This window comes from Podarcis filfolensis (assembly GCF_964270895.1).
Source record: "Podarcis filfolensis genome assembly, chromosome: 1".
In the NCBI taxonomy this organism is placed as follows: Eukaryota; Metazoa; Chordata; class Lepidosauria; order Squamata; family Lacertidae; genus Podarcis; species Podarcis filfolensis.
This window is the reverse complement of record NC_139604.1, coordinates 95555123-95573866: the sequence shown is the minus strand read 5'-3', so window position 1 is coordinate 95573866 and position 18744 is coordinate 95555123. Positions and strand designations below refer to the sequence as shown.

Below are 18744 nucleotides of genomic sequence, written 5' to 3'. Positions count from 1 at the left end.
AAGTTAAATGGGAAGCTATTTTTGTCACAGTTTCTGTTGAACAGGAATGTTTTATAAATGTTTATGGTCCGTTTGTTGAGTAGATGTATAAGACTACACAGTGATGGATGCCAAAGTATCAGTTAAGTGTAACTGTTAAGTATGTGCTCAACCTATGCTGCTAAAAACTCAGACATGACACTGCCAAACTCTGGGATACATTGTAAATATCTGGAACTGTATTAAAAATGGTGTGTGTTTATTGCTTTTTTAATACTGGAGTTTCATAACAAAAAAGGCAAGTTGAGAGCCATCCAACGGCAATATAGAGGCACAACGTTTTTTTGTTTTTTTTTAAAGAACAGGAAGAGCAGAAACAAAAACCATTCGAAATTATTTCTTAAAATGTATACATTTTAATTTTTTTTGCAGACACTTGTAAGTTATTGCTCTAGAACCTGTGACCCTTAAGATCATGTTGGGTTCCACTTCACATCTGCCTCAGCCTGCACGGCCAATGGACAGCGATGATGGGGGTTGTAGTTTGACAACTTCTGTAGGGCTGTAGGTTCCCCATCCTCTAAAATCAGGATTCTTAAAGACTCCATTTATATGTTTAATAACATAGAGTTGCATGGGAACTATTATGGGGTAACTGTATTCCAGACCACTATGGTCATGTTTATAGGAAAAAGCTAACTGTGGTGATTAAACAGTGTGGTTATTTCCCATCAGAGTCCCATTCTTCTCTGAAACAAAGGTCAAAAGACTCCGACTGGGAGGTTATGCTAAGGGCACTGCTGACTTGTGAAACTAAAGATGGGCAGCAAAAGCAGGCAAGCTCTTCTAGGGCAGAGAAACAAAAGGGAGCTGGACTGCATAGCGCTGTTTGATGACACTTCTACATTGTTTCCAAAATGGGAGAGGAGGAGGACAATCTGCCTTGTATTTGCAAATATGTCTGCTGTGTCCATAGAGGACCTAGAACCGAGCTCAAGAAGAGCTGTCCTGAAAGTAGCTAGACTAGGAGCAGATGCATGGACGTTATTGAATCAGAATCTTACCGACAATAACTGAGGGTTCAGCTACTCAAATTAGATCCCCCTTCCTGGTGTATTGGCACATCCAGTTGGGGCACATTAGGTTCCTTAATTCTGCTGGTTTCCTGAATATGGGGTATTGTCCTAGGGTATGGTCTTAGGGGCTGCCTCCAAGGTTCCCTTGTCTTCCCTGGTTCTGGTTCATGCTTGGGGCTGAAATCTCGTCTGATTCTATGTCTGGGAGCTATACTGACAAGTACTAACATCTTGAGGGCAGCATGAAAGTGCTGAGTGAGGGCTGGAGATAGTAATCTATCAGCTTTATGCACAAGCAGAAATGAGGCCACATGCTTCTTCCAAAGCCATTATAACAAGTAGGTTAAGTCCAAGGGGCAGAGAACAGAAGAATGAAGTGAAAAATGGTGGGTCAAAAGACTGCCAAGGCAGCTACAGCATCAGGTTCCAGTAAGAACAGATTCTACCTTCAGCACAAATAATTTTTCAGTTGCAATGTGTCCCTCTACTAATTTGAGCCTTGGTCAAACTGGTGTTCTAGTGTTTCACAGGTGGATAATATAAGAGCCTTCAGCCACAGACCCCTTAAAGAACATTCTCCTTCCATCTGAGACTGCCCATTCATTCAGATCATCAAGAGAGGTCCTGGTTTGTCTCCCAGGTACAGTTGGTGAGAACAAGAGAAATACCTCTTTCTGTTAGCACCCAGACTTCGGAGCTCTTTGTCCTGGGAGATTTGTCTGCACCTGATAGCAGAGTTCAAATATAGAGTTTAAGGATTGTTTGTTCCAGCAGGCCTTTGACCCAACTGGCTTCTCCTTATGGATTTTTCAAGTTGTTTTTTTTTTAAAAAAAAAAACTTACTGCATCATCATCTGTGTTTTGCTGCTTTAATATTATATGATTGTATTAAACTTACATGATGTTAGTATCCTTGGGTAACAGAAGTGAGAGGAAAAAGTGGGATATGTATATTTGAATATGTCTAAACAGATTACATTGAAAGTTTCAGAAGCACTTTCCTGAGCCAGAGCTCCAGGAGAGCCACTTCCTACGGTACAGTGGTAACATTTACTCAAGGAGAAATCTGTGGAGTATAAGTAGGGTCTTGGGCATTATACAGAAGAACAGGAGCTAATCCCATTCCACTATAGCTGGAATACTGCAGTGTAAATAAACTCTTTCCCACTCTCCATACATATTGTCAAGCCCTGAGGCAGCCCCCCATACTGATGGCTAAATCTTGCCAAGGTGGTCTAGGAAAACACCTCTGGCTCACCCTCTCATGTTACAGATCCCACTCCACTCCTTTGTGGAGTGATCCATGATGGCTGATCCATGACTAGGACCAATCCATATATTTAGAAAAAGTACGTGGTAGGGCCATCCTAGCAGAATACCCTTTCAGAATGCAGGAAGGGTAGAACAATGCAAAAACTCCTAACAAGCCACTCATATCCATGGAAATCTAGTATGTCAGGAAGAAAGGTTAATCCTTGCTGTAATGTGCTTACTATGTGTGTTTAATTTTTACATGGAGGAGCATTCAGACACGTGCCTTTCTTACCTGTGTTCTGAAAGGGTATGGTCCTCAGACACCTGAACCATATACTTTTTTTAACCGTTTAGACTAGTAGTCTTCAAACTTTCCAGATCTTTAACCCAAACATGGATTTGGAAGACTCATTTTTTCATTCTCAGTTTGCCTAGTGGTACTGCTGCCATTGCAACTCACCTTAGATCAGGCTATGATCCAGTTTTGGGTCATGTTGAAGATCAGTGGTTTATACTGACTCTTTAGCATGCGTAACTCTCTTCCTTAAAAAGCAGTACTTTGCATCCTGAGCAGTACTAATCCTCTTCATGGAATGTGACTTTCCTGTCTTTCCCTTCCTATTGCGATCCCTTGCATCTTCCCAAAAGCAGTTCGTGAGGACTGGAAAACCTTTTAAAAATGGCATGAGGTGTGTTGTAGGCAAAGAGATGGAGAGGAAAAGGGAACTTGGCTAAAATATCGGTCAACCATGAGCACCTTTGTATCCAAATCAGTGAATAATTTTGACTAGATTATGTTTGATGTGTGTAAACAGTGCATATCCATGTGTACTTGTCCACACAATAGGCCCAATTCTTAATTCACCTGTTCCAAAGTAAATCAAGTGTGAGTCCATTTATACTGGGGATTTTAAATTATCTTCATCCCCTCTTTGTCTCCCTATTAAAGAAGAATTATTGGACATACAGATTCCCCCCTCTACATTTTGTGATTGTTAATCTAAAATCTTTGTAGATGTTGCTGTAGTTTACACACATACACACACACACATTTAACAATCCATTTTAAAATGAATTGATTCACAATAGCTGGACATCTTTCAAAGAAGAGGCAAAACACTATGAAAGGCATTCCATTAATTAATTGCCTAGAGATTAATCACAGAGTTCACACCTCCAACTATCTCATCTGCTCATGAAAGGAACTTGTACTTATGGGCTCAGCTGAGAACTAGGCTGCAGTTACTCACATTAATTTTATATATAAAATGTTGTATTTTGCAGTACTAAGAATGCAGACTACTTTTATTAAATGTTCCCGGTGTTGAGTACAGCAAACTATATATACCATTGTTGTTTATAGAGAAAGTATAACTACCAGAGAGGTCTGTAATAGTAATAATCTGGGGCCTGTAATCAGAAATGAGAGAATGGTAGAATGTTGCCATTAAATAAGAACAACAACAACAACAACAAAAATCTTGTTTTTGCTATTTTACAAATATAGGCTAGCAAGTAAGTGACAATAGAGATACATTTAGACTCATCTGAAAGAATCTAAAACAAGGAATGAAAATGCCAGCGAAGATATAGGTAATGATGAGAGCTCTGAAAATACATGCTAATTACACTTTTAAAAAGATATTAGCTGAAAATAGATGACAAGGGAAAGACAGTAAAATATTGTTTTGTACCCTTACAATGAAACTACAGCACATGCATTCACAAGCAGGTGTTGTGAAATTATGATTCATTTGCAACTGTCCCTGCACAAAAGATGAATCTTTAACTGTGTTGCAATACAATATTCTTGACAATACTCATATACATCACTGCCCTCTGTTGGATGGACTATCTCAGATACGCACATTAGTGCATCCAATCACCTTCAACATTCATGAAGTGGAACTGTTCTTGAAAATAATGCATATTATCAGCTACCATTTCTTCTGCCTTTATGAAGTATTTGGTGATTAATTACTTACAGGAGGATCTAGTGCTGCAATCTTCCTGACAACAAGCAACCCTGTTTTTGCTCACAATAGCAGCCAAACTGCCATATGGACAAAAAAAGATATATTGTTGTGGCCTCTCAACTCTTTTGCTGTGCTGTGAACCTTTATCATTAAGAGCCTAATTTATCACTTCATGAACCTGAGGAACCTCATACAGCAAACTGTTTCGATGGGATCATGCGGCTTTGTGACTTTAAAGTAATTGCTTTTGTTTTTCCTTCCTTCCTCCCTTCCTTTGAAGACAGCAACAGCTCAAACAACACTATTTGAATGAACTGTTGAAGATGAAAGGCAAGAGAAAATATGTATTTTCACGGGCAACAGTGGGGAAAAGCAGAGGAAATAATTGCAAGTCTCGTGATTTTTCAAGGTCCCTAATGTATACCCTTTCCCTTTAAGCATATGTAATATCCATATTTTATTTCTCCTGATTACTAAATATATCTTACGGATTTATATGTTTAATTGTCTCTCCATATTTTCAATCTATCACTTATCCTCTGTTACTTATGCTCACAACCGCTTGGTAATCTTATCAGCACACTATAATTTGTGAATTTAACTCACATCTCCCAGAATATTAATAATGTCTAGACCTCTCTCACACTATTGGGCCATCACTCAAGATTAACTACTGGATTGGGAGGAACAGGGGAATTAAATTCTGGGGTCCTCCATTTTTCACATCTTGTCATGTGGTCTTTATTTTTGTGCTGGGTCTAATTTCATTTATATATTGAAACACAATCCCAGCAAAGGAAAAAGGCGGCTTCTACATACAAGCTGAAGAAACAGCAGCTCTCCACCTGGATTTAATTTCTTACTGTTGCTTACAATTCTTCCTTCTCGGCAGGGCAAGCCTTGAGCCACTCCTGGCTGTGGTCAGCTGGCTTGACCATCATCCAGGCATACTTGCATACATGCTCTTTGTTGCAGTCCTGCTGCCAGTAGATGACATTCCTGCGATTTAGATTCGCTCCAGCACAAGCATCATACCACCAGCCTCCCCCAGCAATCCCGTTGTACTCAAGTTTGGCACAGTTCTGAAAATAGTTGTCATTATCTCTATCTTTTGTCGTGAACATCTGGTTATCGTGGAGATACGCTTCTGTGTCACGACACAGGGCGTCAACGGCATTACCTTTATACAGACCAAGCCTGATTCGGTACTGAGAAACTTCATCTTCAATGCGGAAGGGCTCATATTCTCCCCACTTGATATTGGCATTTAGGTCTACAAGTTTAATCCTAAGTGTATATGGCCTTGGAGAGCTGGTTAGCTGATGCATGTATTCATTGCCTAACCAGTAGTTGTCGTTAATTGTGCCAAATCCATGTTTGTAGTCCTGCCATGTCCTATCAAAGTCCACCGTACTGTTGGCAGTAATGTGCTGAATTACTGTCCAGCCACCATCTTGCATGTTGCAGTACACGCCAATAGGCTCCTTTGCTGGCTGAATGACATATAGACCATCTCTGGAGTTTTCTTCAGACTGCTTAAAGATCTCACTGCAGTCTCGTGGATATTCTGCATGGAAATAAATGAATGCTTAACATTATAATCCTCTAAGCTTGGCTTAAAAAGCTTCCACAAGAATGGACTTTCCCCCTCAAATGTAAGAAATTGTTAAATTGTCAGGATCTGAGGCACATATATTGTGCAGTTCTACATAGTTTCTTTTTTTATGATGTGACTACAATTTTAAAAATATATTATTATTAAGCACCGTCGTAAACAAAAGGTAGTAACAGTGATGGATAAGAATAGAAATATTTGCTCACGCAATATCATACAGGTTGACAAGTAGAAATCCATATGAAAAGACTGATGTTAGCATCAAAGAGTAAATACAATTAATCATAAATCATCTATTACTTATTAAAATTAATTATTAAAAGGAAATGGAGAAAATCCAGAACAAAACACAAACTGTTAATTTCAAAACACTGGGGAAAAAACCATTGTGTACATTACTTAGGAAGGGCTTAAAGCTTTGTTTACAGTTCTTTGATTGAAAACAAAATTTATATAGTCAAATATATATTTTGACAAGTTAGCAAATTGTTCAAAGCAAGATCAGTTGTGAAGTGTGAAGTTTTACACACACAAAAGTTCACTGTGGTCAAGTCTAGGTTTAACATTAGAGAAAGAGAAACAGATCCACACTGTACATTTAAAGCACATCCAATACACATTTAAAATGTATTTCCCCAGAGAAGAAGAAGAAGAAGAGTTTGGATTTGATATCCCGCCTTTCACTCCCCTTCAGGAGTCTCAAAGCGGCTAACAATCTCCTTTCCCTTCCTCCCCCACAACAAACACTCTGTGAGGTGAGTGGGGCTGAGAGACTTCAAAGAAGTGTGACTGGCCCAAGGTCACCCAGCAGCTGCATGTGGAGGAGCGGAGACGCGAACCCGGTTCCCCAGATTACGTGACTACCGCTCTTAACCACTACACCACACTGGCTATCCTGGGAACTGTAGTTCCTCCCCCATAGAGCTACAATTCCCATCACCCCAACACACTACAGTTCCCAGGAATCTTTGGAGGAAGTCATATGCTTAAAATGTGTGTTGGATAGCTTTAAATGTATGGTGTGTAGGTGGGGGAAGAAACTGCTATATTCTCAAAATTGGGCATGTGCCTTTTGTTTAGCTACAGAGATGTGCAAATAGGAAACAGTACACCATGTGTCCCCTGTTTGCTGGTTGTCGCAACTTTGAGAGCTGGAAGAGTTACAGTTGATTAGAGCTAATTTTTCAATCTCTGTAAGTGGAGGAGGAGGAGATGACTCAGCCTATCGTTAGAGATTCTGAGGATGTGTTACAAAGCTCCCCTTCATCCGTGTCTCTTAACAAAGAAATAATAGTTCTTGCAGAAATCTCCTCTCTGACAACTATTATTTGTCTCCCAGTACAGAACCCCCAACTCCTAAGAACTCCGATACACACTTAAGGAATGGAACAGTTCGTAATTGCTTGGCACTGCATCTACCCATCAGTGAAAAGTACCGTGAACTGGCTGTGCGGTATGGGTGCCTCTTTCCTCTCACAAGGAAAAACAGCTATTTCCATATTAGACATGGCCAACATATGGAGCTGTATCACAGTGGAGAATCAGTGGAGGCTGGTGCTCCCTGAGACACAGAAGGCAGGAAGGACAACAGTAGGTGGAGATGGCGTCAATAATAGCCAAGGCCAGCTAATTCTGGTTTTGTCCCCATCCTCTTCCTGCTGAGTTCTACAAGGGCAACACTGAAACTAAGGCGGAGGAGGAAGCTGGAAGTCAATGCCACCCACTAGACTGGATGTAGGGAAGGATACCGGGCTGAGTTTGTTGAGTGTCTCAATGGACCAACCTCCACTGTATTTGTCTTAGCCCTAGGTTCCAGATAATTGAACACCAAGGAATGTGGCTGTGAGAAGAAAAGGGAACTATAAGCTACCCATAGAAAAGGAACAGAGATCCTTATAATAAATTGAAAATGAAAAAATAAAACCAGTTTTATGCTTAGATTACAAAATGCTGTTCAGGAAGCCCCCTGCTTCTATGGTGATGAGCACAAGAAAAAATATAAATTGAGGTTAGTGGCTCCTGGAAATAGGGCATGATCTCCACTGTGCTGAAAGAGCGGTGGTGAGGTCACACTTGAGAAAGCAGCTTTGGACCGAACCCTCTGTGACAAACTTTGCCCATCTTTATCCTATCATTTTTGGACAAGGTGATAGAAAGCATGGTGGCCTCTCAACTCAAGGCCATGTTGAAAGAAACTGGTTATTTGTTTCCATTCCAACCGGGCTTTCAGACTAGTTTTGAGACAGTAACAGTCTTGGTCACCCTTGTGGAGGACCAGGGGAACTGGACAAGGGGACTTCAACCTTATTGATTCTCTTTGACCTTTCAATGACATTCATTACTATTGGCCAGGCTATCTTTCTGGACAATCCTGCTAGGTTGGGTATGGAAGGCACTGTATTACTTTGGCTCTATTCCTTCCTGGAGGATCAGTACCAGAAGGTGGTGCTGGAGGACTTTGATTCTACCCCAAGCCCTCTGGGCTTTGGGGTGCCTCAGGTTTATGGCCTCCATGTTGTATAATACCTACTGTATCATGTGTGTGCTGGGTGGGGGAAATAATCTGGAGGTTTGTTCTTCTAAATCACCAGTATGTGATTGACAACCAGCTCTAACTCTCATTTCTGCCTGCAAATCCTAGGGAGTCTTAGAAAAAGATGTCTCAAGGTATTTTTGGAGTGGATGAGGGTAAACAAACTGAGGTGTAAATTCAGATGAGACAGAGGTGCTGCAGGTTATGAAGCTGGGAGATCCGGGTGGAGTGATACAATTTATTCTGAATGGGGTTCCGCTTTCCCCTGTATTTATTGTTAGAATTTATTAAATTTAAACCCTGCCCTTTTTCCCAAACGAGCCCATGATGGCAAACAGCAAGTGATAAAATAATAAAAACTTCTTTAAAATAATTCCAGTACATATGCTGACTGGGGAAAATATCAATTTAAAAGGCTTATTGTAGATGAAGGTCTTCAGCAGACAACAGAGGTGGTGCCTGTCTAATATTCAAGAGTAGGGGATTCCAAAGGGTGGGTGCCACAACATGAAATGCCTGATTCCTCCATTGTATGGAATAGGTAAAGGTAAAGGCACCCCTGACCATTAGGTCTAGTCGTCACCAAATCAGGGGTTGCGTCGCTCATCTCGCTTTATTGGCCAAGGGAGCTGGCGTACAGCTTCCGGGTCATGTGGCCAGCATGACTAAGCCGCTTCTGGTGAAACCAGAGCAGCGCACGGAAACGCCATTTACCTTCTCGCCGGAGCGGTACCTATTTATCTACTTGCACTTTGACGTGCTTTCGAACTGCTAGGTTGGCAGGAGCAGGGACCAAGCAACAGGAGCTCACCCCATCGTTGGGATTCGAACCGCCAACCTTCTGATCGGCAAGTCCTGGGCTCTGTGGTTTAACCCACAGCGCCACCTGTGTCCCTATTGTATGGAATAGACCTCCTGATAAGACGGTATCTGTAGGAGGCCCTCACCTGCAGAGCCCAGTGATTGGCAGGGTGTATAAGAGGTGAGATGACCAAGTTTGTAGCTTGGAGGCCCTCCTGGACTCATCACTGTAGGTATCCATGGTGGTATCCATGGCAAGGAGCTTCCTGCCTTTGTATATAGGAAGGTTCTATTTAGCTAAATAATAGCCCCTGTCTTCCATGAGTTTGCCCAATCCTCCTTTTAAAGCCATCTAAGCCAAAGGTCACCATCACCACATCTTGTGGAAGTGCTTTGTTTAAGTTAGTATAAGTGAAAAAGGACTTCCTGAATTTACTGCCAATCTATTTCATCTTGAGACCCTGAGTTCTAGTATTATGGGAGAGGGATAAAACACGTTTTTGTCAATGTTCTCTGTACCAATTCTCTGCACACATCCTGAAAATACTTTTTTTCCCCTTCTAAAAACCCCCACTTTTGCATTTCTTCATAGGGAACATTCATCAATCCCTCCGTAATTTTGATTGCCCTTTTCTAAATCACACACATACCCGGCATACCACAATTACCTTCTGCGTTAATGTTGATCAGTCTCTTATAGCCTCCTGGTGGAATCAGATGAGAATTAGCAAGTTCAAAGGCCTTTTCTGCAGTTGTCCATAGTCCACATTGAAAGAATAGCAGCAGAAAACATCCCACTGACTTTTCCAGATTCATTCTCTCCCTTGAAGATGCCTTTCACTCAGGTTGATGGATGCTGAAAACATAACAGAGGCTGGCATTTAGCATTAAAAGATTGATTGCATCCAGAGAGAAATTCTTGAAGAGAAATTGAAACACCTGGTTTCAGCATTCAAGATCTGCCAAAAAAGGGGCTTTTCCCCCTCTCTTTGGCAACACAGGGCTTTTTTTCAACATGTCACAGTGCATTTGTGGCAGACTACTTCTTTGACATGTAGAACTTTCCTGTCACACAGAAGTCGTTTCATCTTGTTTTGCTATCAATCAGTGTGATATAGCACAATTGAGTGCACGGTAAGAGCTGATAGAAAATAATGTCATGTCAAGGTTTCCATTTTAAAAAGCACACCTCTCCTTTATCAGAACTGATGTGCTGTATTCCCTGGACCACATCTGAAAGGAAGCCTTTGCACAGAAATAAAGAACTTAAGCATCCAGAAACATCAGCTCTGGACAAGTGTATGTGGAGATGATTGTTACTCCACACCATAATGTCCAAATGACAGTGTTTTCAAGCCTCAACACTTCAGTCTTTTATATATGGACAAGTGCCCATCAGGGTTCATGTTTTGTTGCTCATTAAGAGACATCACCTTGCCAACAAAGGTCCGTATAGTTAAAGCTATGGTTTTCCCAGTAGTGATTTATGGAAGTGAGAGCTGGACCATAAAGAAGGCTGACTGCCGAAGAATTGATGCTTTTGAAATATGGTGCTGGAGGAGACTCTTGAGAGTCCCATGGACTGCAAGAAGATCAAACCTATCCATTCTTAAGGAAATCAGCCCTGAGTGCTCACTGGAAGGACAGATCATGAAACTGAGGCTCCAATACTTTGGCCACCTCATGAGAAGAGAAGACTCCCTGGAAAAGACCCTGATGTTGGGAAAGATGGAGGGCACAAGGAGAAGGGGACGACAGAGGACGAGGTGGGTGGACAGTGTTCTCGAAGCTACCAGCATGAGTTTGACCAAACTGCGGGAGGCAGTGGAAGACAAGAGTGCCTGGCGTTCTCTGGTCCATGAGGTCACGAAGAGTCGGACATGACTAAGCGACTAAACAACAACAACAAGAAGAAGTACAAACCACCACTTACACTTTAAAAAACTCTTTGGATTCCATGAAGCTTTAAAATGTACTTTAAGCCAACTTGTTCTTAATTTCAACACCTTTCAAACTGTTAACTTAATCCCAAACAGTAATATACAATTTCCTATCACATTTGGGAGGGAGCTGTGTCTTCCCTATGCAGAAATTACTCTTTTGGTATATTTCCAAAAGCAATGTGTGCCCCCTCACCCCAAATATTGAATACATTTTCACATAAAGCACCAGCAGTGATCTCAAAATGAGCTCATGATTTTCTATGACTAAGGCTGCAATCCTGTACAAAATTATAGTTCCACTGCATGAATTTGATCCAGATTCAAATTCTCATTAATTTTGAGAAATTTAATCCTATATACTGTATGTCCACTCAGAAGTAAGTTCCAAAGAGTTCAGCGAGATTTATTTCCAGTTAAGTGTGTATAAGACTGCAACCCTAGAAGAGGCTTCTTACATTGATTGATTGATTGATTGATTGAATTACTTGTAAGATTTCTTACCCAACCTTCACCCTAGGTTCCCATGGCAGTTTACAAAAAGATAATAAGCATTATGAAAACCAGTAAAACACATAAATTCATTACAACCAAAACAGGATTTCATAAAGGGTGGAAAGACAGGGTCAAATGTTTTTCCTCCCCAGAATAAAGAATACTTCTTTAGTGTTTCTGACATTAAAGTTCTTCAGTAAATATAGAAGGAAGCTTTAGATTAGGGAACTGAACAAAATAAAGAGAATAGAATAATCTTACCTTTCTTGTTTAAACTGACAACCGGCCAGGTGAGAGCTGCACATTAATCTATGGGGTAGTTACTTGGATATGCACTTTGCCTACTGCTACAGTCTAGGTAAACAGCTCAGCCCAAGATCTCTATCTTAACTGTGGAAAAGCCAGCTGTCTTCACAAAGCTTTACATTTCCAATGTATCAGTCTTCTGGTCGGTGGACTTTACTCTGACACGTATCCACAAATAGGCATCCTTAAAGGCCAAAGTTCCCTTCATTGTAAGAAAGTTATCCCTAATGAAATTATTATGAATAGTGAATCTCAGCAGGGGGTGGCGGGGGGTGGAGCACTAGTGTGGAATCAACTGGTTTGGGGAGGGAGGGACAACAGAATGATCCCTGTTCCAATTCCTGTCCAAAAATAGCTAGGAGGATCAATACGGAAGGAAGAGCTGCAAGGGCTAGTGTCAAGGCTTGGCATCTTTGTCAAGGACCACACCCGAGCACCGGTGAGAAACAATACATTAATTTAGGACAAGTATTAAAGATGCATAAATAACACACAATACATATACTATAAAAAAGAAAATACATGAGTTGAATACTACTGCATATTGCACCTGAACTATTTATCAATAGAGGGAAATGGGGCATGCTAGAGAGCACTACAGTGGTACCTCGGGTTAAGTACTTAATTCGTTCCAGAGGTCCATTCTTAACCTGAAACTGTTCTTAACCTGAAGCATCACTTTAGCTAGTGGGGCCTCCTGCTGCCGCCGCGCCGCCGGAGCACAATTTCTGTTCTCATCCTGAAGCTAAGTTCTTAACCCAAGGTACTATTTCTGGGTTAGCGGAGTCTGTAAACTGAAGCGTATGTAACCTGAAGCGTATGTAACCCGAGGTACCACTGTACTAGTTTCCTTCATGTGCACTGATGGCTGACTATTGTGGAAAAGCTCCATATTACCCGCCCTGTCACCTTTGCTTCTTCCTCCTGCATCCAGAGCTATTGCCATAACTTGTCACCTCATGATCTGTCAAGTGCTTAAGTGTGTTTGCAAACAAATGTGTTTGTGAGTGATCCATACTTTGGTGCACTGGGGAGAAACAGCAGAGGGGAGCTATGGCCTCCCCTTTCAACATGTCTTTTATGTGAAGATTTGTATGTGAAGGTTGTATCAGCACCTCCGAAGCCAGGAGAGACGATGGACCAGAAACTCAAGAAGTTTATGTTTCATCATCTTTGCAGCTCTGTCTGTGACTTCCTCCATGGACATGGGATTGGGTCTCCTCTGCTCAACCTCCCTCCCTTCTTCCGTGGGTCTGCCTGCCTTCCTCTGCTTGCTGCTTTCACTTCTGCCTCCTTCCTCCCTTCCTTCATTTCCCCCCTCCTGCAACTCTCACTTGCTCTCTCCATATTCCTTCCCTCTGAGCCAACTAGGGTGGGGCCCCCCACAGGTCTGCTGTGACAGCCCATGCCAGCAACCAGATTCCTCTGCCGAGGCACCTTGGCCAGCCGCCCAGAGCAGTGGCCCAGGGAACATGTGGATGGGTGGTCAGATTCCTAGCCACTGTGGAGAGGCATGATATTTGTCATCCTCCTATATATGAACTTGATGACCCCCAGCCTGAAATATGAAGTGGTACTGCCCATTGTATCACCTCTTTTCCACCTCATTCTGCGACATGTGTAGACTAGAACTGAAACACAACAAAATAAAATACAGTGGTACCTCGGGTTACATACGCTTCAGGTTACATACGCTTCAGGTTACAGACTCTGCTAATCCAGAAATAGTGCTTCAGGTTAAGAACTTTGTTTCAGGATGAGAACAGAAACTGTGCTCCGGTGGCGCGGCAGCAGCAGGAGGCCCCATTAGCTAAAGTGGTGCTTCAGGTTAAGAACAGTTTCAGGTTAAGTACGGACCTCCGGAACGAATTAAGTACTTAACCCGAGGTACCACTGTAAAATAAAATGGTGGCGCTGGTGTGGTTCATCTTAAGTCATGAACCACTTGTGAGTCAGTCATGGCACAACTTCTGAAGACTCTAGTAAGGTCTCAGTATAGGGTGGGCCTAGGTACATCATCATCACAGTCTTCCTGAGCAGTCTGGGGACTGCCGGACTTTGTAATAATTATTTCAGTTATAGGGTCCACATTTTCCTGGTGCTGAACAACTCATTAACACACAAGAAAATATAATATTTTTATGCTTCTTGCTCTGTTCTCACAGGAATAAAAGGAGCAAATGAGCTGTGATTTCTGAAGTACTCAGGCTGTAGCAAAAAGCAAGAGGAATAATTTCCTATTAATGTCCTACTTCAGCACTGAATATACTACTTTAATATCCCACACGTCTGCTTCTAGATAGCTTATGTGAACTCTTGTCTTAGAAAGTGATATAAAAATTAGGCAATAAAAATATAGAGATGTTAACTTCAGGGAGAACATTAAATATACAACAGAGAATAAGCAGCATGAATCCATTTAAAAGAAAACCGATGCCGAAATCCTGCAAGCAATTGTCTTTGAAACAGTCATTTCGTCCTATCAGGGGAGCAGCAGGTACAGGACAAAGTTTAGCTGGAAAGACACTGATAGCAAATGGCTGCAATCTGGCTCATTAACCATTTATTACAAAGGTATAGAAATGGGGCCACCAAATGAGTTCCAAAGTGTAGGGTTTATTTGTGGTTCATCACAGAAAAATAGCTTTTATCAGAAGAGACTCAGTAGGGAAAGATGATTTGTAAATTGCCTGCGAAATTGTCCTTTTTAGCAGCGGGTTCCTAAAGGTAGACCTTTTTTATTGCCTTTCATTTTTAATGAGGGCAACAGAAGGGGAAAGTGTAACATTTACCCACAAAAGACAGACAAAGGACATTGCCTTGACTACATTGAAGCCCTTTTCCTTTCTCTGCTGTTTTTTTGTTCTTAAACAAATTGCAAATCACTCTTCACGTGTCAATATGAGGCCACCTGACGTTCTTGACTGGACTAGCAAACATACCAATGTTCTTTCCCTTGTGTACACACGTACACACACACACACACCTGCTCGCTCTGCAAACCAACCCTGACACCTTTGCAACCCACACCCCCACACCCACACCTGGCCACTACCCCTGCCCAAACACAGTGATGGCCACCAGCCTGGATGGCTTTAAAACAGAATTTGACAAATTCACAGATGATAAGTCTATCTATCTATCTATCTATTATTATTATTATTATTATTATTATTATTATTATTATTATTATTATTTTCTATTCTGTCCTTCATCTTAGGATTTCAGACTACTAGTCATGATGGAGGTTATGCTCTGCTCCCATGGATCGTGGAAGCAATATGCTTCTGAATACCAGCTGCTGGAAACCATGGAAGGGGAGAGTGTTCTTGTGCTTGGATCCTGCTTGCAGGTTTTCACACATCTCATTGGCCACTGTGAGAACAGGATGCTGCACTAGATGGGACACATGCCTGATCCTCCAGGCTCTTCCTATCTTCTTATGTCCTTGTTATGCAATATAATATGATTTAATTAAAATAATACCTTCAGCTTCTTACTGAGATTTTACTGGTAATTAATGCATTTCGGTGGTTAGACGTCAGCCCATGTATAGCATCCAGGTCCCACTTGTGGGTTGTGGAGGCTCCCACTGAAAGGATGGACCTTTGGTCTGATCCAGCAAAGCTATTCTTATGATGTTATGGAATGGGGGACTTGCGGCCCTACAAAATTTGTTGGCCATGCTAGTTGGGGATAATGGGATCTGGGTTCCAGCAACACCTGGAATAGCACAGGTTCTCCATCCCTGCCTTATAGGGTTACCTGTGTGTCTGTCTGAACTACTAGGTCAGGCTCACATGGAGGCACCATTCGCAATCAGCTACTGCCTCAGCTAGTTGCTGGAATACATGTGGTCACCCTAATTCCTGCAACAGCATGAGCTCAAAAAGCGCTGCTATTATAAGAGAAATTAAGAGCAGCAGCTGCATATATGCCATCAAAATGTAGAATTATATAACTGTAGAGATGGAAGGTATCCCAAGGCCCATCTAGTCCAACCTCCTGCAATGCAGGAATTATAGCTAAAGAATCCCTGACAGATGACCACCCAACCCATTTAAAAACCTTCAGTGAATGAGAGTCCATTGCCTATGGGCCCTGGATAACACAAATAGCTCTTTCACACCAGCCCCGCTCAGCAATAAGCCCCGGTAATCTCAATATGAACGGATCCGCCTTTTATGTCAACTGACACTATTTCTTTAAGGCAGGCTTTTTCAATCTCGAGTTCCTAGATGTTGTTGGACTACAGCTCCCATCATCTCCTGATCCCTGGTCCTGCTAGCTAGGAATTATGGAAGTTGTAGTCCAACAACATCCAAGAACCCAAGGTTGAAAAAGGCTGTTTTAAGACGTTAGTAAAGTCATGGAACCACCATAGTTCCACTAAAGAGGCTCACATTTCATTAGCCAGACCCACTGGTCCATTTGCTTGCCACAAAAGCTAATTGCTAGTTCTCGCAGCTCTTGTAGGGTTATGTCTGCTTTGTGCCATACTACCCAAGTGAAGAGAAGGCTAGACATGTCACAGCTAGCTGAGTAAGTATATATTTGCCTGGAACGCCTACGCCTATGAAAGAAGCAGGCAGGACAAGATAATTGCTACAAGATAAACGCATTTCCAAGGGCAGCTGCTTTACAGATTGCATGGGAAGGTGGGGTCCTATATCCAAGCCTGCTAGAATTTTGATAAATTATTTTCTTGCTGAATGGAATGGGGAAGCAACTCCATATGTTAGGAGTACTAGCTAGGGAGGATTAAACAGGGTAAATTGTTTTAACTTTATCATCAATTATGAACAATTTTTAATCTCAGTCTAGATAATTAAATTAACAATCTCTTAAAGATCTCCTCTTTTGAGATACAATATTAAACAATCAGTAGAACAATTTCATACCTTCCAATCCAATGATTCTCAAACTTTTAATAATTGAGGCACACTTCCTTTCTGAATTAAACCTGGAAGCAAAATTCACTGCAAGCCTAGGTAGTGTGTATGGAGGTGCTGGGCCGTCCAGGTGACACAACCCTCCTCTCAGCCTTGCTGATGTGGTCCAAAGGAAACCAGAGCAATACATTGCTATCCAATTCTATTTGGACAGTGGAACATTCCCATGCTTTCTGCTGTAAATGCAGCTGAGTACATGTAGCTTAACTGACCGCCTCTTTTTCTTCTTCTTATTCTTTGATTATAAACTCCAGGCAGAGACCTATCTCATTCAGCTCTGTAAAACACTGTGCATATTGATGGCACAAACAAGCAAACTGCCATACTTTGGCCCACAGATTTTAACTGAACGTTAAATCACATTGGCTGTGATCAAGATTGGCCCATGTATGCATGAGAAACAATTGCAGGTGTGCATGTATGCGAGGGAGGTGGTTGATACCCATGTACCTAACTGGGTTTTGCTCTAAAGGGTCTGACTTTCAGTGGACTTTTTGGAGAGGGTGAGGGAGAGTAACTGGAAGGAGAAAGCTGAAGATTCCCCACATGTACCCATAACACAATGCCTGCCACTTTGGATTCTGGCCATTGTTACAATGCAGTCGGTTACATTAGAAATGATGATGCTTTTAACGTCCAGTGTCTTCGCTGGCCAAGTTTGTATATACCATTAACTAAGAGTGATCCCACTCCCTGCATGTAAGAGAGTTACATATAAAGAAATTATTACATGATTGTTTATGATGAATGGGATGAATGGTATCTAGGAAACACAAACAAGGAATCCAGTAGGGTAGCTTTAGGGAGTCAGGATGGTAGAGAATACAACTCTTTGTACATTAGAATTGCTGGAATAATTTACTCTGCCATGTTCAGAGATAGTGTATGTTTAAGAAGTGAACGCCTTCCATATCTGGAACACAATGCCGTAGTTCACATCCTCCTTTCTTGTAGACATCACCATCTGGCAATTGCTATATATGCAGTAGGAGCAATAATAAAATAAATACATTCATAAAGACCAATTCTGCCTCTGCAGGTGAGGTGTTCTGATTCTGCTTTGCAGTGCTTTTGGTCTCTTTTCTCCATCCACTTCATAATTGTTTGTCCTATTCAAATTCCTTCAGTTTGCACACCTACCCTTGGCAAGTGCTAGGAGACACTTGCATTCTGAACAGAACCTCTGTTACCAACATCATGTGAATGAGTTTGGAATGTTGTCTCATTTCCTTGGAGGGCTCTGTTTACTGATCTGATCTATTATCAACAAGGTGTAATTTGAAAAACATGCCCGTGCAGCAAAGAGCCACGCCAATGAACTCGGCACTAGCCCACCGTTCCACATGTTGCTATGTGAGAGATCGCAAAGCGGATTTGTGTGCTTCTTCCATAACTGCCTCCCACTGGCTATCTTGAGCCAAGCCAGGCAGGTCAATGGGGTTTGCTCTCCTACCCATTTCTCCATATGACTCCTTCAACCACTCTAGAATGCAAGCGTAGGAACATTCCATCGTACAGACCCATCACACAAACCAATGCAGAAGGGCTGGAAACCTGTGGCCCTCCAGCTCTTGTTGAATTAAAACTCCCATCATCCCTGACCATCAGCCATGCTTGCTGGGGCTGATGGGAGCTGGGAGTCAACAGCATCGGAAGGGCCACAGGTTCCCCAGCAGACTTCAGCAAACGGAAAGCTTTTGCAATTAGCCTTTCCTATGGAAGACATTGAGAGTCCTGTGCAGCCGCTATTTTTTGAAATCCTGTCTAAGAATGCTCTATGCTCATTTGAGAGCAAAGGAACTTCTATGAAGACATGT

At 41.8% G+C, this 18744-nt stretch overlaps 1 protein-coding gene and 1 long non-coding RNA gene across 2 annotated transcripts in view; both read right to left on the bottom strand.

Annotated features, from left to right (window-relative positions):
- LOC310767021 overlaps positions 1–18744 on the bottom strand; it is a 962895-nt gene that overhangs the window by 590057 nt on the left and 354094 nt on the right. The window lies entirely within an intron of this gene.
- Positions 1887–12117, bottom strand: LOC310765166 (fibrinogen-like protein 1). Its single transcript, XM_083619853.1, has 3 exons — positions 11931–12117; positions 9903–10090; positions 1887–5852 (listed from the first exon to the last, which is right to left on the bottom strand). Exons 2-3 carry the CDS (start codon positions 10048–10050, stop codon positions 5155–5157), a joined length of 846 nt encoding a protein of 281 aa, XP_083475979.1. The 5' UTR covers positions 10051–10090; positions 11931–12117; the 3' UTR covers positions 1887–5154.